General features: G+C 58.5%; 3 protein-coding genes and 2 non-coding genes across 9 annotated transcripts; 3 read left to right on the top strand and 2 right to left on the bottom strand.

Moving 5' to 3' along the window:
- DPH1 (diphthamide biosynthesis 1) lies at nt 18-11,090 on the top strand. 3 transcript variants are annotated; one of them, XM_021067606.1, is made up of 13 exons: nt 18-149; nt 2,942-3,094; nt 3,200-3,261; nt 4,845-4,968; nt 5,391-5,548; nt 5,666-5,787; nt 7,604-7,672; nt 8,302-8,458; nt 8,590-8,690; nt 9,467-9,545; nt 9,827-9,967; nt 10,138-10,245; nt 10,956-11,090. In XM_021067606.1, exons 1-12 carry the CDS (start codon nt 86-88, stop codon nt 10,225-10,227), a joined length of 1,320 nt encoding a protein of 439 aa, XP_020923265.1. In that variant the 5' UTR covers nt 18-85; the 3' UTR covers nt 10,228-10,245; nt 10,956-11,090. The 3 variants fall into 3 exon arrangements, with proteins under 3 accessions (XP_020923265.1, XP_020923267.1, XP_020923266.1); XM_021067607.1 differs by lacking the exon at nt 18-149 and having other exon boundaries at nt 3,022-3,094; nt 3,200-3,262; nt 4,847-4,968; XM_021067608.1 differs by lacking the exons at nt 18-149; nt 3,200-3,261 and having other exon boundaries at nt 2,973-3,094; nt 4,847-4,968.
- On the top strand, nt 10,253-15,428 carry OVCA2 (OVCA2, serine hydrolase domain containing). Of its 2 annotated transcripts, XR_002337309.1 has the most exons (3): nt 10,253-10,600; nt 10,956-11,714; nt 15,113-15,428. XR_002337309.1 is itself a non-coding variant. In XM_021067615.1 (2 exons), exons 1-2 carry the CDS (start codon nt 10,417-10,419, stop codon nt 11,453-11,455), a joined length of 684 nt encoding a protein of 227 aa, XP_020923274.1. In that variant the 5' UTR covers nt 10,253-10,416; the 3' UTR covers nt 11,456-12,075. The 2 variants fall into 2 exon arrangements, 1 of the variants encoding a protein (XP_020923274.1); XM_021067615.1 differs by lacking the exon at nt 15,113-15,428 and having other exon boundaries at nt 10,956-12,075.
- Nucleotides 16,279-16,356, bottom strand: MIR132 (microRNA 132). Its single transcript, NR_128416.1, has one exon. It is a non-coding gene; the product is annotated as a microRNA 132 (primary transcript).
- Nucleotides 16,708-16,789, bottom strand: MIR212 (microRNA 212). The gene has a single exon (NR_128427.1). It is a non-coding gene; the product is annotated as a microRNA 212 (primary transcript).
- Nucleotides 21,515-26,194, top strand: HIC1 (HIC ZBTB transcriptional repressor 1). Of its 2 annotated transcripts, none has more exons than XM_005669112.3 (2): nt 21,515-21,671; nt 23,125-26,194. In XM_005669112.3, the coding sequence occupies exon 2, from the start codon at nt 23,145-23,147 to the stop codon at nt 25,287-25,289; it is 2,145 nt and encodes a 714-aa protein (XP_005669169.2). In that variant the 5' UTR covers nt 21,515-21,671; nt 23,125-23,144; the 3' UTR covers nt 25,290-26,194. The 2 variants fall into 2 exon arrangements, with proteins under 2 accessions (XP_005669169.2, XP_003131872.2); XM_003131824.4 differs by lacking the exon at nt 21,515-21,671 and adding an exon at nt 21,685-22,789.

Here is a 26,297-nt window from a genome sequence, read left to right on the forward strand (position 1 = left end):
CTGGCCGATCGGCGATCGATCGCGCTTGTCTGCGCTCTCAGCGTTCTTCTAGTGCTGTCTTTCTGGTCCCAACGTGGGCCAGGTGATGATGGCGGCGCTAGTTGCGGCCGAGGCCACAGAGCCCCGCGGCCGAAACGGCCCGGGCAGAGGTGGGTACTACACGGGTGCGGCCTCTGGACCTCGCATCTTGGCATAGGGTCCCCAAGTCAGGGACAGGACCAGCCCCCTTTAACGGCAGCGGCGCCTTTCTGCGCCAGACTCAGAAGGCCTCGCGGTCACTTCCTTCGGGCTGCTGTCGCTGGAGCCCAGGGGGACCGGCCCTTCTTTTGTAGCCGTAAGGCATGGTCAGGAGCAGCCCCTCCTAGGAGCTCGTAGTCCTCAAGCCGTAAACGCTGCCTCCCTGCCTTGGCGGGCAGACAGACGCTTGTAGACTCACGGATAGGACGGACCTGACAGGGAGGGAGGGAGCCAGGCATTCCCCTAGCGTGCCCTCGGAGAATGCTTCAGGGAAGAGGCGCAAGGTTTCATTCACCCGACCCTTGCAGCTGGCCTGTGCTAGGTGTATGGACTTGACTGCAGCCCTACCCTCAGGGATCTCTCGCAGTCTACGGAAGAATACTAACGTAAGCAGAAGGTTACAGCCAAGTGATAAAGGAGGAGGCGCCTACTGGCCCTTGGGACGAATTGAGCTGCTAGAATTAGCAGCTCCCACACCCCAGCAACACAAGGGACTTGAGCCTGTCAGAGGAGCTTCTGTGAGGGGCAGGAGTAGAGACACCGGCCCTTTGAGACAACTGAACAAAAATCATAGCAGTGGTAACCTTTAAATCTGGACTTAGAGTTCTAGCCTGCCATTCTAGTTCTCCACTGAACCATCACTACCACCACCCTTGCACCCACCCACCCCAGCCCCGGGCTGAAGTGTCAGGTCTGGCAGAATCCCTGGCAGAAGTTTAGGCATATAGTGCAGGCTCAATAAATAATTCGCTGAGGAGTTCCGTCGTGGTGCAGTGGTTAACGAATCCGACTAGGAACCATGAGGTTGCGGGTTCGAGCCCTGCCCTTGTTCAGTGGGTTAAGGATCCGGCGTTGCCGTGAGCTGTGGTGTAGTTCGAAGACAGGGCTTGGAGCCCGCGTTGCTGTGGCTGTGGCGTAGGACGGCGGCTGTAGTTCCGATTAGACCTCTAGCCTGGGAACCTCTATATGCCGCGGTTGCGGCCCTAGAAAAGGCAAAAAGACAAAATAAATAAATAAATAATAATAATAATAATAATAATTCGCTGAATAAATTCATTTCTCGCCTTGTCACATTCTAGAGCTGTCTGGTGCCTAAAGAGAGAACTGGGGATTGGGCTAAACTGAATTATGGGTAGTAGGATGCTGATTGAGGGCTGCAGCCTTGCTAAAGGTCTACAGTGTTTTTTTCTTTAATCAACGGATTGTCATTGTTTGGGTACCTGCATTTGTTCCCACTAGACTACTAGCCACTAATGGGCTGTCCTTTCCTGTTTGCCCATAGTTCTGACTAGCGTATATTCTCTCCATCTTTACTGGGGTGGGAGGTGGAGTAGAACCTTGGGACTTGGGGACTTATGTCAGTTAATTGTATAGTGTTTACTTCCCTTTTAAATGAGAGGGAACTATGTCTAGTCACTTAGGATGGAGCATGAGAATGTGAGAAAATAGAATGTGTACATGTATGTGTACATGTAACTGGGTCACCATGCTGTACAGTAGAAAAAAAAATTGTAAAAAAAAAGTGGAAGTATAAAAAGTTTTTTTTTGTCTTTTTGTCTGACTGACTGAGCTGTTGCATCACCATCCAAGTTTAAGGCCCAGATCCCCGATGTCAAAGGGACTGGTCAGGCCTTCTTTCCCACTGAGATTTCATCCTGAAGTTGGAAAGACAGGCATGCACCCATGCCATACAGAGGTTCCCAGGCTAGTGGTCCAATTGGAGCTGTAGCCGCCAACCTACGCCACAGCCACAGCAATTTGGGATCCGAGCCGCGTCTGCAACCTACACCACAGCTCACAGCAACACCGGATCCTTAACCCACTGAGCAAGGCCAGGGATCGAACTCGCAACCTCCTGGTTCTTAGTCAGATTCGTTAACCACTGAGCCACAATGGGAAGTCCTAAATAGTTAATAAATATATTAGAAAGCAAATAAATAAATAAATGAGAGGGAATTAAGCAGTGTAGACATGGTCAATTGGACTCAAGTCAGGAAGGCAGCCTTTTTTTTTTCCTTTTTTTGGCTGCCCCATGGCACATGAAGTTCCTGAGCCAGGGATCAAATCTGAGCTGCAGTTGCAACCTATGCTGCAGCTCCATGTGCAGCAACACTGTATCCTTTAACCTACTGTGTCAGGCCTGGCATCAAACCTGCATCCTTGGCACTGCATAGACAACGCCAATCGCATTGCACCACAGCGGAAACTCCAGGAAAGCAGACTTTTAAGTTAGTACTTGTAATAGTTTGCTGATAGATCTCATATCCAGGATCTCAGAACTTCAAGGCATTCTCAGGGGCCAGGGCAAAGGGACATTTTCACAGACTGGTTGGGCTAGCTGGGCTCTTGGGTTTTCCTCAGGATTGCTCTTTATCAAGGAGCAGTTGTATGGACTTTTCTTCCTGTTTGTCCTTCAGTTGAGTCAGCTCTACTCTCCTGAGGTAAGGGATGAGGCACACCCCATTCATGGACTTGAGTCCTTAATTCCCAATAATCTCATAATAGGGAAATTAGTTATGTAGATTTCCTCCTTCATGGGTTGCCTTTCCAACTTCAGGATGAACTCAGTGGGGAAGAAGCGTGACCAGTCAATCCCTTTGACATCTGGGATCTGGGCCTTAAACTTGGGTGGTGATATAACAGCTCAGTCAGATCTGGCTGTGGTTTAGGCCAGGCGCTGACTCAGGCCTTGCATTCATCCTAGGTCGAGCCCCTCGGAGCCGCCTGGCCAATCAGATCCCTTCCGAGATCCTGAACAACCCCCAGCTGCAGGCAGCCATCCAAGTCCTGCCTTCCAACTATAACTTTGAGATTCCCAAGACCATCTGGAGGATCCAGCAGGCCCAGGCCAAGAAAGGTGAGCCCTAAGCTTTGAGCTGGGTTTGTGGGCGGGGTGGGGGGAGGCCCAGCCAGGGGCAGCATCCCCATCCCTCTGCTCTCATATCTCTGCTCTGTCTTGCAGTGGCCTTACAAATGCCTGAAGGCCTCCTCCTCTTCGCCTGTACCATTGTGGATATCTTGGAAGGTGAGGCTTGGGCCTGAACCAAGACCTTCCCCACGTCCAGTACAGCTCTGCCCGTTGGCATCATTTTTTCCTGCTGAACCTCCGCCTTGCCATGTCCCTTCCCAAGGGACACACATCAAGGGAAAAACCCAAACTAAACTAGCCTGCTGGGATCCCTGCTTGCCTCTATAATATGCCCTCCACCAAAAAAAAAAAAAAAAAAATTGGGAGGATTGAGTCAATTCTAGTATCTTCCAAGTTGGGCCCAGAGCAGGTGGCGGGGCCTGAGGAAAAAGCTCAGAGTTGACCCTGGAGTGGGCTGGGTGGTCCGCTTGGGGTCTGGCTGGGGGAAACTTTTTCTCTGGCACATTTGGGGGAGGAGGGCAAGGAAGGACTTGGCAGAGGGAGAAGCACATAAGAGATGGTATTCAGTTCCTCTACCTCCCTCGTTGAAGTTTCTTCAATACAATGAGCCATCCTTGGGAGGGGGGTGAGTGCGCAGCCATCTGGAACCAGCACAGGCCTGGGAGGGAGGGCGAAGGAAGAAAGGGGAGGTCATCTCGTGATGGGAACCTCCCACTTCCCTGCTGCTGCCCTACCCCCACCCCCTCCTCAGCCCGCTGCCACAGACTCACTTCCCTGCTCCCACCCTCTTGCCCCTTGGGGATGCTCTCTGGGGCTCGGGCCAATTTGCATACATTTTAATCTATAAAAAATTAAGTGCTCTGGCTGACTCAGACGCCTGGGCTGCATTCTAAGGAGGTGAATAATCTGCTTCTGTGCACAGCCTGATTTGGGGATGGGGTGAGGGGACTGCCTGGCAGCAGCTCAGCTTTCCTGCCGCACCCCCAGGAGAGGAATGGGGAGGACCCCCCCCAGTCACTGAGCCAGACTCTATGCCCCAGGAGTGGGTCTCAGGGAAGAGCTGGTCCTCTGGCCCCATTCCTGTGGTGAGTTCAGGGGGTGTGGGGTCTTCCCACCCACTCCCATCCCCCAGTGATTCAGGCCTGGCAGCAGATCCCATGGCAATGTGCTGGCCAGAGCCCACTCTTCCTGATGCATGAGGCGTGTGGGTGAGCCATGTGCTGTGGGGGAGCTGTTCATGGGTCCTCCCCATCCTGGTCACAGAGGGCCCTGACTAAGGGTGGGGAGGTAGCAGGGGGTCTGGGCGACAGGGAGGCTGTGAGTGTCCACGCGTGCATGCCCGCACACTGCAGAACTAGGGCGGGAGCGGGGGCCTTTGCCTGTGTGTGTCTGTGTGCTCATTGCTCTGGGTGGCATGAGTCAGGGCATCGGCCATCGGTGTTTGACCCGTATATGCCAGGCTGAGGGTTGGGGGTCCTTCTTGCACTCTGAGCCTGGGCAGAGGGAACAGGGTGCTGCAGAGACCGTCCTTATACAGCTACAGTTCCAGGAGCGACTGCCAGGCCTGGGGGAGGTAGCAGCTGGGCCACTCCTACTCTGTTGGCAGAAGTGGCAGCTGCCAACCCAAGGAATTGGGAGAGCTAGGGAGAGTGGAGCTGGGCCCTGAGATCCCTCCACACAGTTAGGTCTCCCTGCCACCTCAGTCCTTGTGTCACTGTCCTATTATTCCCACCCCCACAGGTTCACAGAAGCCGAAGTGATGGTGATGGGTGATGTGACCTACGGGGCTTGCTGTGTGGATGACTTTACCGCAAGGGCCCTGGGAGCTGACTTCCTGGTGCACTATGGCCACAGCTGCCTGGGTAGGGTGGGCCCGGACACCAGGGGCTGGCAGGGCTTGGCAGGGAGGCAGGACTGGACCATAATCTCCATCACAGCGCCTTGTCCTACTTGCAGACACGAGGTCTCTTCTGGTTTCTGGGATGGCCTTGGCCTTCCTGCTCTGCAGGTGGATCTTTCCTTTGGATCTGGTTGCCTTGGAAACCATGCCGCTGTCCCAGATGCTAGTGTTTGACAGGCTGCTGTAGAGCAGGCTGGGTACCCAGCCAAGTGACAGAAAAGAAGCTTCAAAGGGACCTATGACCTCCACCCCCACCCCCAATCTCCCCTAACCCCTCCTTCCACCCTCAGGCTGAAGCAAGCTACTGGTCCTGGCTGCTCAGAGACCTGGGCTGCCCCTCCTGCCTTCCCAAACAGCATCTCCTGAACTCTTTCCTCCTCCCAGTTCCCATGGACACCTCCACCCAAGACTTCCGGGTGCTGTACGTCTTTGTGGACATCCGGATAGACACCACGCACCTACTGGACTCTATCCGCCTCACCTTTCCCCCAGCCAGTGCCCTTGCTCTGGTCAGCACCATTCAGTTTGTGTCCACCTTGCAGGTGAGTGGACAGATAGCAACCAGGTTCTTCCTGGATCCCAGGTCAAGTGCTCCCGGCCGGTCTTCTGGACTTGGCTCTCCCTCCTCATCCACTTCCCTTTCCTCATTATCCCTACAGGCGGTTGCCCAAGAGCTGAAAGCTGAGTATCGTGTGAGTGTCCCACAGTGCAAGCCCCTGTCCCCTGGGGAGATTCTGGGCTGCACATCCCCCCGCCTACCCAAGGAGGTGGAGGCTGTTGTGTAAGTGAAAAATGGGGGACCAATCGTAGAGACATAGGAGGTATCCCCTTAGAGGGGCCTGAAGTTCCTCATCCAGAAAAGGAAACCCAGTGTGAAGCTTCTTAGCCATTTGCTCAAGGTCACCCTGCACAATAGGGACCACATAGGGTTTCAGGGTTCCTGTATCCCTCTCCAGTGCTCTGTCCAACATCTAGAAGGCTATGCCCAGGGTGGGGCGGGAATCCGGGCTGTTGGGGGGAATGAGGGTGGGTTAGACATGGTGGGAATATAATTGGAGAAGATGGATGGGCACGCCCAGGCTGCAGCCCCATTAATTTAGCATCCGGACAGCTAACAAGCAGGAGCAGCGTGTCTCCTGCCGCCTAATTATTTTAGGTAATGGAAATGCTTAATGTTGTGTGAATGCAGCCAGCCTCAGAGCCGACAGCTCCCCCGGCTGAGACTGGGGAGGGGAGCCCCATTCCCCGCTAATGGCAGGGAAGGAGGGAGGGCCACTCCCCTGACTCAGCCCCACCTCCGAGCCTGCGGATGTTGGTCCCACAGGCCTTGCTGCATCCACACAGGACACCCCGTGCCCCTAGACAGGCTCACCTGAGAGCCCTCCCCAGCCCAGACTGGCAGCTCTGCTCCCTGTGGGGCATTCCCCCGTGCCTGTGCCTGCATAACTCTTGAGCTCATCGATGCCTACCCTTGGGGGCTTTTAAGTGTGTGTTGGAGGGAGGGACACCTTGAGTGTTGGCCATTCATCAAAGATCAGAGTGGTCTGCAAGAGAGAAGGAGCTGCTATGCAGATTGATTGTCTTTTATGCTCTGGCCCCTCCGGGGTCTGGGAAGGTCCAGTTAGGGATTACGTCTCCCAGGGCCTGTTTAGTACAGCTGGTGGTTAAGCCTATGGTCAAGTCCCAGATAGACGGCTTAACAGCTGTGTGACTTTGGGCAAATTTCTTTTTTTTTTCTTTTTGCCTTTTCTAGGACCGCTCCTGTGGCATATTTAGGTTCCCAGGCTAGGGGTCTCATTGGAGCTATAACCACCGACCTTCGCTACAGCCACTGCAGCGAGGGATCCAAGCCACTTCTGCGATCTCCACCACAGCTCATGGCAACGCCAGATCCTTAACCCACTGAGCAAGGCCAGGGATCGAACCCGCAACCTCCTGGTTCCTAGTCAGATTCGTTAACCACCAAGCCACGATGGGAATTCCTGGGCAAATTTCTTAACACCCCTGAACCTCACTTGTATCTTTTGTGAAAAGGGGATACGATGGGTTGCTTGGAGGATTACCTGATAGGACTGAGTGAAACACCTACATGTCAGGTGTTTAGCCCAGGCTGGGGACACAGAAGGCACAGGCCCAGTAAACAGTGGCTATTATTACAACTCAGTAACCAGACCCAAGAGCTTGTTGGGGCAGAGAGTAGCCAGTGTGTACCCTGAAAGCTCATTTACGGCTAGATGACACCCTCAACACTACTTCCCACATTATATTGAGCCAGGTGAGGGAGGATCTGTCCCCCCACCTCCAAGTTAGGATCTCTAGAGCCTTTCTGTGGCCTTGGCTGTCCCGTTACTCTTCTCTCAGAAGGTTGGAGTGGGAGGGGCACAGTCCCTAGATTCTCTGTCACGTAACAGAAGGGCCTTAAAGGTCTAATTCAAGCTCTTTATTTTACTCGTGAGAAAACCTAGGCCTGGGGTGGGGGTTGGGGGGCGGTGAGAATGATGACTCGTCCCAGTTCACATTCAGCAGCACAGCCAGCTGAGAATTCAGTCCTCCGGTGCCCCACCCCACACTGACTGCCCCCTTTCTACCCCCTGCAGGTACCTCGGAGACGGCCGCTTCCATCTGGAATCTGTCATGATTGCCAACCCCAGTGTCCCTGCTTATCGGTATGGGCTAAGCTGGGCTGACCAGCTGGGAAGGGCGTGGGATTTCCTGCCACTGAGGCCCTCAGTCAGCTGAAACTTGCTCATTCCTTGGCTGCTTTATAGCCCTTAGCCCTAAGGATCTGAGGCACTTGGGTCCCATATCTGAGTATCAGACCCAGGGCTGCCGCTGCACAGCACCTGCCCATCCTCTGGATTCACACAGAGATCCCAGAACCTCTCCCAGTCTTTTTTTTTTTTTTTTCCCTTCGTTGTTATGGCCGCACCTGTGGCAGACAAGGGGTCGAATTGGAGCTGCAGCTGCCAGCCTACACCACAGCCACAGCAACACCAGATCTGAGCTTCACCTAGCAACGCTGGATTCTTAACCCACTGAGCAAGGCCAGGGATCAGACCCACATCCTCACAGACACTATGTCAAGTTCCTAACCTACTGAGCCACAGTGGGAACTCCCCCCTCTCCCACTCTTGCCTGCTCCAGCTGTGGGCCTGATCTTCCCAATGACAGTCCTGCTCTTGCTTCTGTTCCTAATTGTCTGCATAGAGCCTAAAGGGCCAAGAGACCAAGGGGCCGACTCAGGGAGCTGTGTGAGTGGCTGTCACTGTGACCCTGACAGCTTCTTCTTTTCCAGATATGACCCATACAGCAAAATCCTGTCCAGAGAGCACTATGACCACCAGCGCATGCAGGCCAACCGCCAAGAAGCCATAGCCACTGCCCGCTCAGCTAAATCCTGGGGCCTTATCCTGGGCACTTTGGGCCGCCAGGGCAGTCCCAAGATTCTGGAGGTCAGAGGACTCGGGATGGCCTCTCGAGGAGGAAACTAACTGGAAACCCAGTTGGGAAAATCAGTAGGCTGAGGGATTTAGCCTTGGCTGCTTGATCATGAGGACCCCAGCTTTCCTGCCTCTCCCAACAGCACCTGGAATCTCGACTTCGGGCCTTGGGATTTCCCTTCGTGAGGCTGCTGCTCTCTGAGATCTTCCCCAGCAAACTTAGCCTTCTTCCTGAGGTGGATGTGTACGTTTCCCCACCTTACCTATCTAGCTGTATGACTCTGGGTGAAGAAGCTTAGAATCTGGGTCCTGCCCAGCACCTACAGAAGGCTGGAGTTGGGGGGATTGCTTCCGTGGTCATGAAAGAGCACTCGTCCAGCAGGGGCTGCCTTTGGCTATGGGTCATGCCTACTTTGTCTGGCTTGGGAGCTCACAGGCAATGGCAGCATCAGTCACAAGATGAGTCTCTGAGGGGTGGTTAGCACCTGCACTCTTCAGGTGGAATCACTGGAGTTTGATTCTGGGGATACTATTACAAATAAACTGCCCAAGCCCTTCCTTTAGAAAGCTCATGGTCAGTGGAGGAAGCAGAAGAAAGCAAGCAACACTGTTGTGTGGGTTTTTTTTTGTTTGTTTGTTTTGTTTTTTTTTTTTTAAGTCTTTTTAGGGCTGTATCTGCGACATATGGAAGTCCCCAGGCTAGGGATGGAATTGGAGCTGTAGCTGCTGGCCTAATCACAGCCACAGCAGCATGGGATCCACGCAGCATCTGCAGCTCAGGGCGATGCCAGATCGTTAATCTACTGAGGCCAGACCAGGAATCGAACCTGAGTCCTCATGCAGTTGGGTTCGTTAACCACTGAGCCATGAAAGGAACTCTAAACAGCAGGGACAGTCTTTTCTTTAGAATTAATGTTAAGCATTCACTGGATGTTTTGGGGATACAGTCATGTTCTTGAGCATGCTGCCCGGGAAAGGGGTGTCCCCCCTCTGTGGATCTGACCTGATTTCCCTTCCCAGGTGGGTGCAGGTGGCATGTCCACGCCTCTCCATTGACTGGGGCACAGCTTTCCCCAAGCCGCTGCTCACACCCTATGAGGTAACTTTAAGTTTTGAAAATCCCTGGGAGAGGGTGGACTTTGTACTTGGTTCTGTCGAGGGAGGGAGGGATCCCAGTGGGGTGGGGTGGGTGGGCAGCACTTGGTTACAGCTGAGCCACTTCCTAGCTGTATGGTAAGGCCCTTCCCCTCTCTGAACCTTACGTTTCCTTTCTGTGCTATGGGGATAATACGGCCTTGCAAGTCCACCCTAAAGATTGAATTAAATAATCCTGCATAGAAAGATGTTGGCAAATGTTACTGTCCCGTTTTCCTCTCCAAGGCGGCAGTGGCCCTGAGGGACATTTCCTGGCAGCAACCCTACCCCATGGACTTCTACGCTGGCAGCTCCTTGGGGCCATGGACGGTGAACCACGGGCGGGAGCGGCCACTCCAAGCCGCGGGCCGGCTGGCGCTGGAAGAGGTAGGAAGGGATCCCACGCAGGGCGGAGAGGCCTGGGCGTGGCCAGGCATTGACCGCCTCCCTGGAGACGTGAGGCGAAGCCGCCACCCTGCGGCCGCTACGGAAAATGCACCGCAGCGGGCTGGGGGACGGCTCACCAGCGGGACCCTGACCAAAGTCTACGACCTCAGGTGCAGGAGGGGTCCGCGCGCCCCTCTCCAGCCGGGGCTTGCGATGCTTGCAGCTGCAGGGACGAGAAGGTGGCGCCGCTCGCTCCCTGAGACGCTCCTTGGCCCCAGGTACCCACCCCAGCTCTGGCCGCGCCACACCCTCTTCCCGGTTGCCATGCCAACAACCTCTCCCTCTGAGGCCCACCTCCTGGGTGGTGCAGGCGTTGGGTCCCGCCCTTCGTGTTCGACTTCCGCTCGGGGAAAGGCCGTTTCCGGCCCCTCTGGCGCCTGCCGCGCATTATGGCCGCGCGGTCGCCTTTGCGGGTCCTGTGCTTGGCGGGCTTCCGGCAGAGCGAGCGGGGCTTCCGCGAGAAGACCGGAGCGTTGCGGAAAGCGCTGCGGGGCCGCGCCGAGCTCGTGTGCCTCAGCGGCCCGCACCCGGTCTTGGACACAGCGAGCTCCGAGGGCGCCGGGCTAGACGCCGGTGAGCAGGTCCCCGCCCGGAAATGCGTCCCGAGTCATCTCTGTCTTGCCTTGTCCCTGTAAAACCTGTCCGCATACCGCCACCCTGTCCCTCCCCTCCTCAGTCCTGCCCCATTCCCACTTCTCTTTGCCCACCTCTCGCATTCCAGCGCCTCCTCACACTCCAGCCTGGCCCTCCCAGTGTGACCTCTGTCTCCCCTCCGGCTCAGTCAGCTCCCCGCCTCATTATCTCCAGACTTTTTTCTCTACCTGAGCCGCCTCTCTTTCCCTCTCATTCCCAAACCCTCCCTCACTCCCTTCCTCATATCTTTCCCCAGGATTCCCCCCCTGCCCTAACTCTGTTCTCTCCCCTTTAGGGCCCTGCCCTGCGGAGGAGCAGCCTCGAGGTTGGTGGTTTTCAGAACAGGAGGCTGACGTTTTCTCAGCTCTGGAAGAGCCCACCGTGTGCCGAGGTCTGGAGGAAGCCCTGGGAACGGTGGCACAGGCACTGAAGAAACTGGGGCCTTTTGATGGGATCCTTGGTTTCAGCCAGGGGGCCGCGCTAGCAGCCCTTGTGTGTGCTCTTGGACAAGCTGGAGATCCCCGCTTCCCTTTGCCCCGGTTTATCATCCTGGTGTCTGGCTTCTGTCCCCGGGGTCTTGGCCTCAAGGAACCCATCCTGCAGGGCCCCTTGTCATTGCCTTCGCTCCATGTTTTTGGGGACACCGACCGCGTCATCCCCTCTCAGGAGAGCATGCAGCTGTGTAGCCGGTTCGCTGGAGCTATCACCCTCACCCACTCGGGGGGCCACTTCATTCCAGCCGCAGCACCTCAGCGCCAGGCCTACCTCAAGTTCTTGGACCAGTTCTCAGAGTAAAGATCAACAAAACCTTTGGCTCTGCATACCCTCTCCACCCCCACCCCCAGTGGGGACACATGACCTTGGTGCAGCCTTTATCATCTCTGCCCTCCCCCACTGTCCCCTACCTGGGGCCTCCACTGCTGTTAGTGCTCCTCACCATCACTAATCAAGAGACAAGTATCAAATTATACAAGTCCAGCTCTGCACTCGAGAAGGGGCTTAGGAGACCCTAATGGACTTTGACCTCAGCATCTGATATTCAAACATGAAAAAGGTCAGTGGAGCCCTGGATGAGTAGAGGGTGGCCCAGGAAAGGCAGAGACTGGCAAGCACTGTGACTGCCACACAATAAAGTGGTGATTGGATTTTGAGCATCTTTTTTCCTGATACAGGAAAGCCTGTTTTATTTTTTTTAAGTCTGGGAGTTCCCTGGTGGTGCAACAGTTTAAGGATCCAGTTTTGTCACTGTTGGGGCTCAGGTCATTACTGTGGTGCAGGTTTGATCCTGGGCCCAGGAACTTCCGAGAGCCACACAGGAGCAGCCAAAAAAAATTCTTAAAAATTCTAAAAGTCTGGATTCCTGGCCATCCATACAGCCTCCAAGGCAGCACCACGCAGGGTGGTGTTTCAGGTTACGAAGCTCCAGGACAAGCTCGTGTGCACATAGACACTTAAGACATTTTTAGTGGAATTCCAAGCTGAAGGAAAGGAGGCCTTGGGGATGAGGCAGGGAAGAAGGTACATCTGCGAAGCTTGGGGAAGAAATCACCTGGCAGAGCTCTGCCTGAGCCACACTCAGTTTAGGCTTTCTCAGTTCTCATCGCAAAGAGGTGTGTGTTGGCCTGTCAAACCCTGGCTTCCTGTGTCCCCTCCTTTCTCTACCATAAGTGTCTTTGCCCCTCTCAACACTGAGCTTGAAGGGTAGGATGGTGCCCAACCTTGGATGGAAGCCAGACGGCACAGAAGCGACCTTTTCCCAAACTTGACCCCATTCGCAGAGTTCCTGAGATTGATGCTACCCTGTAGTGATCACAGCCAAGGCCTAAGCAGCCCACGTGGTCTGAAAGTGCTCTTCTCTGTTCCTAGACATCCTAGAGACTACTCACTTTCACTATTTCCTCCACTATCAAAGCCTCCATCCCCACTCTGCCTCTGCAGACTCACCAGTTTGTTCCTTTTCTGGAACACTGCAACAGGCCCTGTCTGGCCCTCAAGAGGCATGGCTGCCCTCAAGGAGTTTAGTAATTGAGCAGGAAATTGGATTAGGGGATACAGCATAAATATTCTAGCCCATCCTGAGACAACCAAACTAATAGCCTTAAATTACCTGAAATTCTGAATTCTTCACTACAGATAGCAGCTGTTTAAAAAAAAAAAAAAAATTGGAGTTACCTGCCCAGACAGACCCAGTTCCTCAGTTTGGGGCTGTTACAGCAGAAAGTGGGGGTGGGAGGAAAGTTCTCCCTTGCTCCAGTCTGCCCCAGCCTTGCTCTTGGTGTTTTAAAGGAGTCTCTTCCTTGGCAAAAGGAGGAGACTCTGAAATGGACTGAATTACCGCTACAGACCTGTTGGATTTGGCCCATGGCATTTTAGAAAAAATTGGGTCTATGATATTTAAAAATCTGGGAATTTCACACAAAAATTTGGATTCCTGGCTTCTCTGGAAATAGTTTGTAATGGAATGCACTGAGTGGGTCTCAGTTAAGGGCTCACATGCCCTCCTGCCAGTGGCAGCCTTCCCCCTTGAGCAAGGCCCCAGGAGGTGAAAGTGACACAACCTGCACCACCACAGTTGCTATTTGGAATTACTGGGAGGAGTAAAGGAGAGAGGGAAAGACATTTGGGGAATGAAGTTTGAGGCAGGGTTTAAAGTTAGAAGGGTGCAGGTGAAGACCAGAGCAGTGTCTGATGGAACAGAGTGAGGAGGTGAGAATTCTGCAGAGAATCAAAATGTCAGAACTGGAAGGAAACATGTGGTCCACTGGGTTCCCAGCAAGTGAGACATGTCGCCTCCCATCAAGCCCTCCAGGAGCAATGGGGAATCTTGAGGGGCTTATCCCCCTACTCTACACACAGATCCCATGGACCATTTGCTACACGATCATGTTAAAACTTGGATTCCTGGGAGTTCCCTCAGTGACAGCAGGTTAAGGATCTGGCACTGTCACTGCAGTGGCCCACGTTGCTGCTCTGGTGCTGGTTTGATCCCTGGCCCAGGAACTTGCACATTCTGTGGGCTCAGCAAAAAAAAAAAAGAAAGGAAAAAAGCCCCACAAAACTTGGATTCCTGGGGCCAACTCCAGACCTACTGAGTGCATTTCTTATGGCTGCTCCAGTGGTATACTGAAGTTCCCTGTCAGGATCGAACCCTCACCCCCAGGGCTACCCAAGCCATTGCAGTTGGGTTCTTAGCCTTCTGTGTCACAGCAGGAACTCCAGGAATCTGCATTTTGACAATCTCTGGTTATTCTCATGCATTAAATACTTGAAAACCACTGCTGTAGAGAGTAGTTGCAAGTCTCTGGTAAAGTGTGATTCTCATATACTCCACTAAGGAGGGAACAGGCTCTCCACTTAAGAACCATTGGTCTAACATGTTCAGCTAAGGAGATTAAGTTCTGGAGAATAGGAAAAGGAAGACCATTTATTGAGTGCTAACTATGCCAGACGTGCTAAGCAGAAGCTTTAAAGTTACCTAGTTTAATCTCACAACTTCTTGAGGTAGATACTATTATTAATCTAATTCTACAACTGAGCAAACAGGAACAGAGAGGCTAAGTAACTTACCCAAAGTTGAATTCAGATCCAAGAACTCAAAATTCTGGACCCTTACTAGACATGGTTTTCTCTGCTGCTTCATAGAAGATGAGCAGAGGGCCACCATTCATTACCGCTGAACTACTTGTCCTGGGTGGGCCTCACTTTTCTAATCCATAAAATAGGTTAGCAGTGTGATGCCCTAAATGATTCCCAAGATATTGAAAAAGTCTTAACGTTGTACAGTCAGTCCTCTGCCCCCTGACCCCCACGACAACCTTCTCCAGATGGGTTCAAACTGCCAAACACTTTGTCACTTCTTTTCAAAACATCCCTACCATTTCTCTTTTCTACCTCTCACTCCACCTTAGTTCCTAAAGCTCCTCGGAGAGAGAATCCCTTAGCAAAGAACCCTCAACAGCCCCAGTTCCTGAGCTTCTGCTCAGAGAGATGTGCCCCCTTCTCCTGTTTCCATTCTTTTTTTTTTTTTTTTTTTTTTTTTTTTGTCTTTTTGCTATTTCTTGGGCCGCTCTCGCGGCATATGGAGGTTCCCAGGCTAGGGGTCCAATCGGAGCTGTAGCCACCGGCCTACGCCAGAGCCACAGCAACGCGGGATCCGAGCCGCGTCTGCAACCTACACCACAGCTCACGGCAACGCCGGATCGTTAACCCACTGAGCAAGGACAGGGACCGAACCCGCAACCTCATGGTTCCTAGTCGGATTCGTTAACCACTGCGCCACAACGGGAACTCCTCCTGTTTCCATTCTAAGTGCCCAGAGCTGGGGTCTCCCCAGTACCACCCTCCACCCCCTTACTAGGACATAGTAGCCTAAGAGAATACGTAAGAACAAAATAGCATTCTGCAGTTTTCAAAGGTTTTTACTTACATGATCTTATCTCATCTTCACAACAGGCCTGCTGAAAAGAAGGGATTCTCGTCTCATTTTACAGAAGGCTCAGAGACAACATGGCCTCCTAATAACCAGCTGATGATGAAGCCAGGTTGGACCTCTGCTTCGCAGGGCAGTACTCCCACCTTCACAGACTACAGTCCGCCCACAGATGTCCACTGGATTCCAGAATCAAGTGCATTTTAATCTAAGACCTCGGTGTCCTTGGGTAGGAGAAAGACAATGTGGGCGTTGATCAGCTGGGAAACCAGCAACAACTGCTTTAGAAGTAGTTCTGAGAAGGAGGGCGTATGGGAAGTAAAGAAAAATTGGATTAAATGGGTGGCAGGGCTGGGTGGTATTAACAATTCCCAACACTGTCCAGGGACCTAATATCCAGTAGTCAGCCCCTGCAGTGGGTAATGATGGTGACAGGTGACAGAGAACGTTTTTGAAGAAGTCATTGCTTATTCTTCACAGGAACAACAGGACTTCAGCCTCTCTGATATTTACTCTTTCTCTTAGGGCTAATTTGAGACACTGTGTCTAACTGGAATTCAGTACCTAGAAATAGATTGAGATGAGGACCGTGATAGTTCAGACAGTGGTTTAGGGACAGATTAACTTTACAATCCCATTGACTTCCTGAGGGTTGGGGACCCTTCTTATCCTTCAAGCCTCAGAGGGAGAAAGAGAGGGAAGAGGAGTGAGAGGAGGCTGTGCTTCCATCAGGAAATGGGTTCAAGGGTTACCCTCTGCCTACTCAGCTAGGGGTTCCTGGAAGAATAAGGTCCCGGCGCATTTAGGTAAACTCCACCGTCTACCCTCTTCGGTCCCCAGGAAGCAAACATTTTCCCAGGTCCCAGCAGCCTCCCTCCCACGAGGATATAAAAAGAACCCAAATCCCAGGACTACCCCTTCTCTCGCCATCCCTTGGCTGCAGTACCTCGGCTGGGAGGACCGGACGGTCACTGAGGCGGACAGGCAGGCATTCTCTGCAGACTGTTCTTGCTTCTTTGCTTCAGTGGACGCCCGGCAGTCAGACCCGGGAGTAGACCGCCTCCCTGCACCGAACCTCCCGCCACCCCCGCAGGCACATCGGCTCTCGACTCGCCGCCTCCGCTTCCTCCTGCTAGGCATCTCCCCCATCCCGGGCTGGCGGCGTGCTGCGCGGCGCGGCGCGTGGGCGTGCTGCGGGGCGACCATGGCTGTAGACTGTTACCTCCGGTTCCCACAGTAACAATCGAAAGCCACGGTTGCCCTGGAGACGCGGGGGCGGGGCGCGCGCTGCTGACGGCACCAGGGCGGCAGCTCTAGTCAGGCTGACGTCAGGACCGCGGGGTGGGGGTGGGGGTGGGGGGCGGCGGCGCGGGCAGGGGGCTGCGTGCTCGGCAGGGACTGGGCGCTGGCTCCTGGGGCTGTGCGATGTGCCTGTGGGCAGCCCGCCCCTCAGCAGCCCCTGGGGACAGGGGACGGGATGGCCCATTGTAGGTGCCGGCCTTGGATCAGCACCGCGGACAGCGGCGGCGCGGGTAGCAAGCGCGGGGCTGAGGGACCCTGGGGGACTGATGGGCCGGGGGCGCGGCTGGTGGCCGGGTCCGCGGTCCTGGGGCGGGGCCAGGCGTCGGTGGCCGTGACTGGAGACTGTTACTGAGGGCGGCCCGGGCAGTAAGCAGTCTAGAGCCAAGGTGCCGGCGCGCTGCCCGGGCGTGGTGGCTCCATCTCCCGCAGCTGGGGGCACCACTGCTCTTCCTCCCCCGCGTTTCCAGGCCTCTTTCCGCCCCAGAGCTCGCGGACAGGCACGCGGCTCTTGACGTCAAAACCCTGTGACGTCAAGGATGTCCCTGTGGAGAGGCACTTCCGGCGGCGGCGGGGGTGGGTGGATGGAGGTCGATGGGGGTGGGGCGGGGCTGTCCGGCCAAGACCCCGCCCCCGCCTGGTCCTGAGAGGACAGCTCCTAGCGCACAGAGGCGGGAAGTCGGGGGCGCAGAGGGACCAGCCCGACGGGGCGCGGCGGGGGCGCCCACGCTGAATGAGGGGAAGGGGGTCGGGAGAGAGCTGTGGCCGGGCAGGGGGCAGGTGGGCGTCTGTTCTTCGCCGGCGCCCTAGCTCAGCAGACCCGGGCCAGCGAGGCTGAGTCACCGCGCTGCGGGGTGGGGAGGAGGGGGCGCGTCTCCTGGAGCGCCAGCACCTTCGTCCCACTTTCCTGGGAGGATGGCGCAGGAGCTCCCAGGAAAAGCCGCGGGGTCTCTGAGGTCCGTCCTCTGTTCGATGCTCCTCCGAAGTGGCTGCGTCTCCATCTGGGCTCAGGCAGGTGCTGCTCAGGGTTCTGTGTACGCCTCTGGCTCTGGCTCCAGCAGCTGCTAAGGGACCCACGTCCCCTCCACCTTGTCCCCAACCCCACCCGTAGGGGCCCTCCAACCTTCAGCCTGCCGGTCTCCTCCTTGCCCTCCAGTCTATGTCCGTGCATCGGTCCATCTGTCGCCCGTCGGTCGATCAGTCCCACTTACCTGTCGGCTGTGTTGCGCCCGCGCCCGCTCGCCTCCCGCAGCCAGGCTGGCGCGGCGGCTTTTATAGGCGCGCGTAGTACTCGTGCGGCGGCTCATTCATGCGGCCGCGGCTCCTACACACTGACGCGTTGCCGACGTCAGCAGGGAATTTAGGAAACGGGAAGAGGGGCTATTTATAGTGGCGAGGCGGGGGGGTGGGGGTGGGGACCGAGGCGACGGTGAGCTGGGAGGGAGAGGAGGGAGCGCGGAAGCAGGAACCGGGTGGGGGAGCCCGCGCCCCCCGTAGCGGTCTATAAGGGGTTAACTTTCCGGAACTGCGGGCTGGGGGCCGGCGGGGGAACTCTGCGGGGAGGGGGGATTGTTTATTCGCTCTGGGACACTTGAGGGCGCAACCCCACCCCCGCCTGGCCTTCCAAGGTCCTCATCCAGTAGCCCCTATTCCCACTCCTCAGTTCCTGGACTCGACGGCCCTGTGACGTCACAAGATAACCCTCAGCGGCCTTATACGCCGCAAGCCCACTGCGGAGTGGTCATCGGGGAGGGGGGAGCAAGAGAGGAAACTGGACCTTCAGAGGGGCCTAGGGCAGCATTTAGTTCCTCAAAGTCGGGGACATGAGGAAGAGGAGCCCATGGGTCTGGAAGACTGTAGAAGGAGGCTGAACCTGGAAGGAAAGGCCCAGTGTGGGTCCAGGTACCAGAAAGGATCTGGAGACCCAAGGGAAGGCAGAAAAGTTGAGAGGGTGGCTTGGACTCCCCAGAAAAGAGCAAGCGGGTCCTCTGTGGGGGATTTGGGGAAAAGGTGGCAGGAGAAAGGGGAGACTGGAAGAGGAAGCCTCAGCAGGTGGAGGAGAGGAAAGCTGGTCCACAGGGCCAGTCTCAGAGCCTGGCGTGCAGCAAACTGCGTTTAGGATCCATTTGTGGACTGATAGACAGTGGCAGAACTCATATGGGGGTGATAATGAGCAAGGAGACCAAGGGCTCAGCAGCTTAGCAGAGAAGAGTCTCCAGGGGGTACCAGGGCAGAGACCACTTGCCGGAGGAGTTCCTGAAGGTTAGAGTTCCCGTCGTGGCTCAGCAGTTAACGAACACGACTAGCATCCATGAGGACTCAGGTTCAATCCCTGGCCTTGCTCAGTGGGTTAAGGATCATGCGTTGCTGTGAGCTGTGGTGTAGGCTGCAAACACGGCTTGGGTACTGAGTTTCTGTGACTGTGGTGTAGGCCAGCAGTTACAGTTGTGATTTGACCCTTAGCTTGGGAACCTCCATATGCCACGGGTGAGACCCTAAAAAGACCAAAAAAAAAAAAAAAAAAGTTCCCAGAGGTCAGAATTGGCAGCAAGAGCCCATGCCGTGGGGGGGGCGGGCATCGTTCTGGACAAGAGCCAGGGAAAAGAATGATCCTGGCCCAGCCTAGCTCCATCAATTGAGCAATTGAAGAAAGTTTTAAACGGGGAAGGGGAGTGCGTTCAGAGAAAGGAGCTAGATCAGGGTGGGGGGTGGGTGGGAAGGGTCCAACACCAGGCCAGGGCAGTGGCAATAGGGAGGGAAGGAAAGGTCAAGAAGTGTGAAGTCCACAGGAGGGCAGCTAGGCTGGGGCAGTTCTGATGTAAAGACAGCTTGAGGGGAGGGGCTGGGGCAGTGAATTAACCCGGGGAATAGGAATCTGGGAACTGTTGAAGAAAATAGCTTTGGGCACAGGGGACCCTGGGGTGGGGCCTCAGTGGACAGACTCCACTAAACAAGAGAGGGGGTTGAGTGGACCCTCGCAGGGCTAGGATCTGGCCCCATCAGGGAGATAAAAGATTACAGCAGAAATGGGATCAAAGAGGTCCTGCATACCCTTTGGGGTCTAGCCTCCTAGAATTCCATTTTTCACTTCCATCCTTTGTCCAGCTGCTTCTCTTCTCCAGTAATGCCTTCCTGCTGGGGAGAGAACTTCTATTCATCCACAGAAGCCCAGATCTAAGAGCACTTCTCAGGCACCTTCCTGCCTCCCAGCAGTTCTCCATACACTTTCCACCTCAGTGCATAGCACATCCCTCCGGCAAAATGTCTAGGTCCGGAGTTCCCATTGTGGCTCATCCGAAACGAATTTGACTAGTATCCTTGAGGACGCAGGTTCCATCCCTGGCCTCACTCAGTGGGTTAAGGATCTGGTGTTGCTGTGAGCTGTGGTGTAGGCTGGCAGCTACCGCTCCAGTTGGAACCCTAGCCTGGGAAGCTCCGTATGCCGCGGGTGGGGCCCTAAAAAGACAAAAAAAAAAAAGAGAGAGATGTCGAGGTCCATCTCCCGTAGAAGCTGACAGCTCCGGAGCCCATTTTCATTCCTGGAAACTCATACTTCCTTAGGACCCCGGAGCAGGGTTGTGGGGGAGTCGGAGCAGAGGACTGGGATAAGATAGACCCAGAACAAGGAGTGGAAACAGGGTGAGGGCAGACTCAGGAAGCAGTGGGGGTCAAAATAACCTTTGGGGACCAGGAGCCGCCGCCTGGTCCCAAGGCCATGTAGTTGCCTGTATAGGAAAGGGAGCCTCTGGGGGGCGCCCGAGACCTTGGTGTCTGTCTGGGACTGCGAGCGACCGCGCGGGCGGCTCTTCAATGAATGACTCAGCCACTACCTCTGGCGGGGGCGTGGGGGCGGAGGGCAGCGCGGGGGTGCGGCGAGCGCCGTCCCCACCGCCCAGCGGTCCTGCACGGTTGCTAAGCTCTCCAAGGCCTCGGAGAGACGCGATCTGGGCGAACCTCATCGGTTACTATGGTAACTCTGCGCCCCATCTTCTCGTGCGCCGCGGCTGAGGGAGGCACAGCCAATCAAAAGCTGCAGGCTTTCTCGGAACCCACTCCCACCCTCCACGTGTGGGCGGGGGTCAGGAGGTGCGGGGAGGAGGCGGAGCGTGGGTTGAGGAGATCCACTCAGCCACGCAGGCGTTGGCTTCAGGCCTGGCGTGATGGCGGGGCGGCGCGGTACACTTCCGGAGTAGCTGTGCCACTGCCCGCTCACCAGTGCAGGGGTCCCCTCCCTCCTAGAAGGGGCGTCACCTGCAGGAAATGGGCCTTCACTTGGGGGTGCAGGACCCTGCGGGGGATCCTGGGCTCCAGGCCCTGCTGTAAGACCGTTGCGCGTACCTCAAAAATGGCTCGCACAGGGTATCTGGGAGCTTAGGTCTCTTCTGCGGGACCACCCAAGAGGCTCTGTCCAGCCGTTCCCCTGTCACACATCCTGGGGTCCCTCCAGAGATATGCAAGTTCAGCGTGCACTGTTTGGGTACCACTTCTGCCCAGGTCACAGAGGGCTCTACATGGCAGCCCCCTGAGTATGCCAGAAAGCCGGGACTTCGTAAGGGGGCAGGTGTGTATGCAAACATGAGCGCCTTCGAGTGTCAATGCCTAGAGAGGATCTGGGTGCAGATGGGTTTATTCTGTGCATACCATACCCACAGGGTTGAGTGAGGGAGGGTGTGTTGAGGGGGTGGGTGGGTACAAACGGACAGTCCCACCCAGGAATATCTAGGGGGTACCCTACTATCTTGTCTATCTTTTTCTTCCTTAGGATTTTCGGAACCTCTCTTACACCATCTACTTTCACCAGAGTCTCCTCCTTGTGGGCAAGACTTCTCTGAATTGGGGCAATTTGAGAATTTAGAAATATGTACATGGGATCATTCAGCTCAAAATCCCGAGGCTTGTGGGGCTCGCAGGTCCGAGGCTTGGGTCTCCAGATGGGCACATCTGGGAGGCTGAACCTGCGAACAGCCCCCCCCGCCCCCGCCTCCGCCAGCCCTGCATCTGCGATCCTCCAGCCCAGGTGCGCAGGAGGGAGGTCGCGGCTGTGCCGCGCCAAGTCTCGCCGCGAGGTGGCGCCATAGCTGCAGCGGCGCCTGCCGGCCCGGGCCGCTCCAGATAAGAGTGTGCGGAAAGAGCAGCGGGGCTGAGACGCGACCAGGACGCGGGGAGGACGGACCAGCAGGACAGACCGACCGGGGGCCCGGAGGGCGGAGGGCAGCGCAGCGCAGCCACGTCCCCCCTGGATCCGCCGGCAGCCGGGCCCGGGGCTTCCGACATGCCCCCCAGGTGGGTCCTCGGGCTGGGGACCGGGAGGGACAGGGGACCCGGACACGCCCGGTCCTCGCGCGCTGGCCGCCTCGGGCGCATCCTCCGGCGCGGGCGCCCCAACGCGGCTGGCGTTCAGGGCTCCGGGTGTCGCTCCTAGAGAACTCAGGACCGCCGGGACGCTACTCTGCGCCGGGTTCATGGCGGGGTCAGCGGCCCGGGCCCGGCTCTGCCCGCACATGGGTTGCAGAGGCGAGGGGAAGGGAAGGGGAGCTGGCGGGCGGGGCTGGCAGGGGCGCTGCCCTGGCACAGCGCGGCGCCTGGCAGCGGGGCGGGTGGGGCGCCGGCAAGGAGCTGCCACCGCCGCCGGGAGGGAAGCCCGGCTGGGCTGCGGCCTCAGGTAACGGGCCGCGAGGCCCTGCGGGCCAGGCGGGGAGAAGGGTCGGGCGGGCAGCGGACGGCCGGGGAGTTCTGGGCTCGGTTCAGGCCCGGCAGCGCCTGGCTCTGCCGAAATTGGGGGCCGAGAGGAAAAGCTGCGACCGAGGCACGGGGCCTGGCGCGCTCCTCCCGGCCAGCCCGAAGTTGGGAAACTTTTCCCCAAGTTTGGGGCGGCGGAGTTCCCGTGGAGAAGGGGCCGAGGGGAGCTGCGGAGGGAGGCGCCGGGCCGGCGAATGCAGAGAGGAGGCCGAGGCCAGGGCCGGGACGCGGGTGGGGCGCAGCCAGGGTCAGGGCCGCAGCCGGCTGTGCGCCGTGCCCGCCCGGGGCGCTGCCCCCTCCCTCCCCTGGGAGCTGCGTGGCTCCCCCCTCCCCCCACCTGCTTCCTGCCTCAGCCTCCTGCCCCGATATAACGCCCTCCCCGCGCCGGGCCGGCCTTCGTGCTCTGCCCGCCACGGCAGCCGCTGCCTCCGCTCCCCGCGCGCCGGCCGCCGCCCGGGGCCCAACGGAGAGGGCCTGACAGCCCCCGGCCAGGGCGGCGCCACGACGGGCACCGCGCTCCCCTCCTACGGACCACTTCCCCAACTGGGGCAACTTCTCCCGAGGCGGGAGGCGCTTTTTTACGCGGCTCCCTTATATCCCACTTGGGCAAACTTCTCGGCCTTGAATGACTTTTCCTGAAGCGGACATTTTCCTCAAATCGGGTAACTGTTTCCCAAAGGGTGACTTCGCACCAACAGCTTTCTCCTCAGAAGCCCCCAGAACCCAGGCCGTGCGCCTGGCGGCATCCGGGCCCGGGGGCGCAGGCCAGCCTGGCCTCTTCTCCACCAGCCAGTCTCGACTCCTTCTCCTGGTCCGGGCCGGCCGGCCCAGGCTCCCACTCCCAGAGGCCGCGGATCCTCCGCCAGCGCCCAGGCCGCGGTGCTCGATGCCCCTGCCCAGCTGAGGGGAAGGGGAAGTGGAGGGGAGAAGCGCCGGGCTGGGTGCAGGCGGCGAGGGCTGGCTGCGGCTCTGACCCGGCCGGTGTGTGTCCCTGCAGGAGATTGTGCTGGGCAGACGATGCTGGACACGATGGAGGCTCCCGGCCACTCGAGGCAGCTGCTGCTGCAGCTCAACAACCAGCGCACCAAGGGCTTCTTGTGCGACGTGATCATCGTGGTGCAGAACGCCCTCTTCCGCGCGCACAAGAATGTGCTGGCGGCCAGCAGCGCCTACCTCAAGTCCCTGGTGGTGCATGACAACCTGCTCAACCTGGATCATGACATGGTGAGCCCGGCCGTGTTCCGCCTGGTGCTGGACTTCATCTACACCGGCCGTCTGGCTGACGGCGCAGAGGCCGCGGCGGCGGCGGCGGTGGCTCCGGGGGCCGAGCCGAGCCTGGGCGCCGTGCTGGCCGCCGCCAGCTACCTGCAAATCCCCGACCTCGTGGCGCTGTGCAAGAAGCGCCTCAAGCGCCACGGCAAGTACTGCCACCTGCGGGGCGGCGGCGGCGGCGGCGGCGGCTACGCGCCCTACGGGAGGCCGGGCCGGGGCCTGCGGGCCGCCACGCCCGTCATCCAGACCTGCTACTCGTCCCCGGCCGGGCCTCCGCCGCCGCCCACCGCCGAGCCGCCGTCGGGCCCCGAGGCCGCGGTGAACACGCACTGCGCCGAGCTGTACGCCTCGGGCCCCGGCCCGGCCGCCGCGCTGTGCGCCCCCGAGCGCCGCTGCTCCCCGCTCTGTGGCCTGGACCTGTCCAAGAAAAGCCCGCCGGGCTCCGCGCCCCCCGAGCGGCCGCCGGGCGAGCGCGAACTGCCCCCGCGCCCAGACAGCCCTCCCAGCGCCGGCCCCGCAGCCTACAAGGAGCCGCCGCTCGCCCTTCCACCGCTGCCGCCGCTGCCCTTCCAGAAGCTGGAGGAGGCCGGACCGCCTCCGGACCCGTTCCGCGGCAGTGGCAGCCCGGGACCCGAGCCCCCCGGCCGCCCCGACGGGCCCAGCCTCCTCTATCGCTGGATGAAGCACGAGCCAGGCCTGGGCAGCTACGGCGACGACCTGGGCCGCGAGCGCGGCTCCCCCAGCGAGCGTTGCGAGGAGCGCGGCGGGGACCCGGCCGCCTCGCCCGGGGGGCCCCCGCTCGGCCTGGCGCCGCCGCCGCGTTACCCCGGCAGCCTGGACGGGCCTGGCGCAGGCGGCGACGGCGACGACTACAAGAGCAGCAGCGAGGAGACGGGCAGCAGCGAGGACCCGAGCCCGCCCGCGGGCCACCTCGAGGGCTACCCGTGCCCGCACCTGGCCTACGGCGAGCCCGAGAGCTTCGGTGACAACCTGTACGTGTGCATCCCTTGCGGAAAGGGCTTCCCCAGCTCGGAGCAGCTGAACGCGCACGTGGAGGCGCACGTGGAGGAGGAGGAGGCGGCGCTGTACGGCAGGGCCGAAGCGGCCGAGGTGGCTGCGGGGGCCGCCGGCCTCGGGCCCCCTTTTGGAGGCAGTGGGGACAAAGTCGCGGGGGCTCCGGGGGGCTTGGGTGAGCTGCTGCGGCCGTACCGCTGCGCGTCGTGCGACAAAAGCTACAAAGACCCGGCCACGCTACGGCAGCACGAGAAGACGCACTGGCTGACCCGGCCCTATCCGTGCACCATCTGCGGGAAGAAGTTCACGCAGCGCGGGACCATGACGCGCCACATGCGCAGCCACCTGGGCCTCAAGCCCTTCGCGTGCGACGCGTGCGGCATGCGCTTCACGCGTCAGTACCGCCTCACCGAGCACATGCGCATCCACTCCGGCGAGAAGCCCTACGAATGCCAGGTGTGCGGTGGCAAGTTCGCCCAGCAACGCAACCTCATCAGCCACATGAAAATGCACGCCGTGGGTGGCGCGGCGGGAGCGGCCGGGGCGCTGGCGGGCCTGGGGGCGCTCCCCGGCGTCCCCGGCCCCGACGGCAAGGGCAAGCTCGACTTCCCCGAGGGCGTCTTTGCGGTGGCGCGCCTCACGGCTGAACAGCTGAGCCTGAAGCAGCAGGACAAGGCGGCCGCGGCCGAGCTGCTGGCCCAGACCACGCACTTCCTGCACGACCCGAAGGTGGCGCTCGAGAGCCTCTACCCGCTCGCCAAGTTCACAGCGGAGCTGGGCCTCAGCCCCGACAAGGCGGCGGAGGTACTGAGCCAGGGCGCGCACCTGGCCGCCGGCCCCGACGGCCGGACCATCGACCGTTTCTCCCCCACCTAGAGCGCCTCTCGTCCGCCCGCCTTGTCGCCGCCGCCGCCGCCGCCGCCGCGCGGCCCGGGTCCGCGCCCCCAGGGAGCGGCGGCGGCGGCCACCAGCAGGCAGGCAGGCAGGCAGGCAGGCAGGCAGGCACCCCGCGCCCGGACGACTCTCGTAGCAGCGGCAGCGTCGCCGCAGGGGCGACGGCCACACCTCGCTGCGGCCTCACCTGGCCTCACTGCTTTGTGCCTTAGCCCGGGGTGGGGGTGGGGGGAAACCCCGGGACGGGGGTGGGATGGGGGACGGGAGATTTATATTTTTGATATCAGCTTTGACCAAAGGAGACCCCTGGCCCTTCTCCGCCTCTTCCTGTGGTTCGTTGGCCCCCTCCCTCGGCTCCGTGCTGCTCTTGGGGGGAGGGGTGTCACTGTTGGGGCGCTCCCAGCCCTACCTCCGGCCCTTGCGACTACACCCATTCTCACTGTGAATCTCCCTGCTGGGGTCGGAGCGTCGGGCAGAGCTGGGGAGCGGGGAGGGGACTGAGCCGGCCGGAGGGCCCCCCCGCCCCCGCCCCCCGCCCGCCCCGGGACTGATAATGTGAAGTTCCTCATTTTGCACAAGTGGCACTAGCCCCAGGGCCAACCCTTCCCTCCCTCTGGAGTCAGAGGGCTGAGGCGGCCCTGGCCTACCCAGTCTCCCACCACTCTCGCGGTGGTCCCTCCTCCCTTCCCTGGGGCCCCGGACCATATTTATTGCATGCGCCCCGGGTGGCCCCCCACCCCGAGCCCAGGCTGGGCTGGGCTGGAACGTGGTCTCTTTAGCTCCCTCCTCCTCGTTTGTATTATTTCCTACCTTGTACACAGGCTCTTCCAGAGCCGCTTCCATTTTCTATACTCGAACCAAACAGCAATAAAGCAGTAACCAAGGACCCCGGACCTAGCAGCTCTCTTCGCCCTGCACAAGGAGCTGGGGAAGAGGGGGGCGGCGGCACTGGGATGGGTGCAGGGGCCAGAAGCAGCGCTCTCATACAGG

This window comes from Sus scrofa, chromosome 12 (genome assembly GCF_000003025.6).
Source record: "Sus scrofa isolate TJ Tabasco breed Duroc chromosome 12, Sscrofa11.1, whole genome shotgun sequence".
Lineage (NCBI taxonomy): Eukaryota > Metazoa > Chordata > Mammalia > Artiodactyla > Suidae > Sus > Sus scrofa.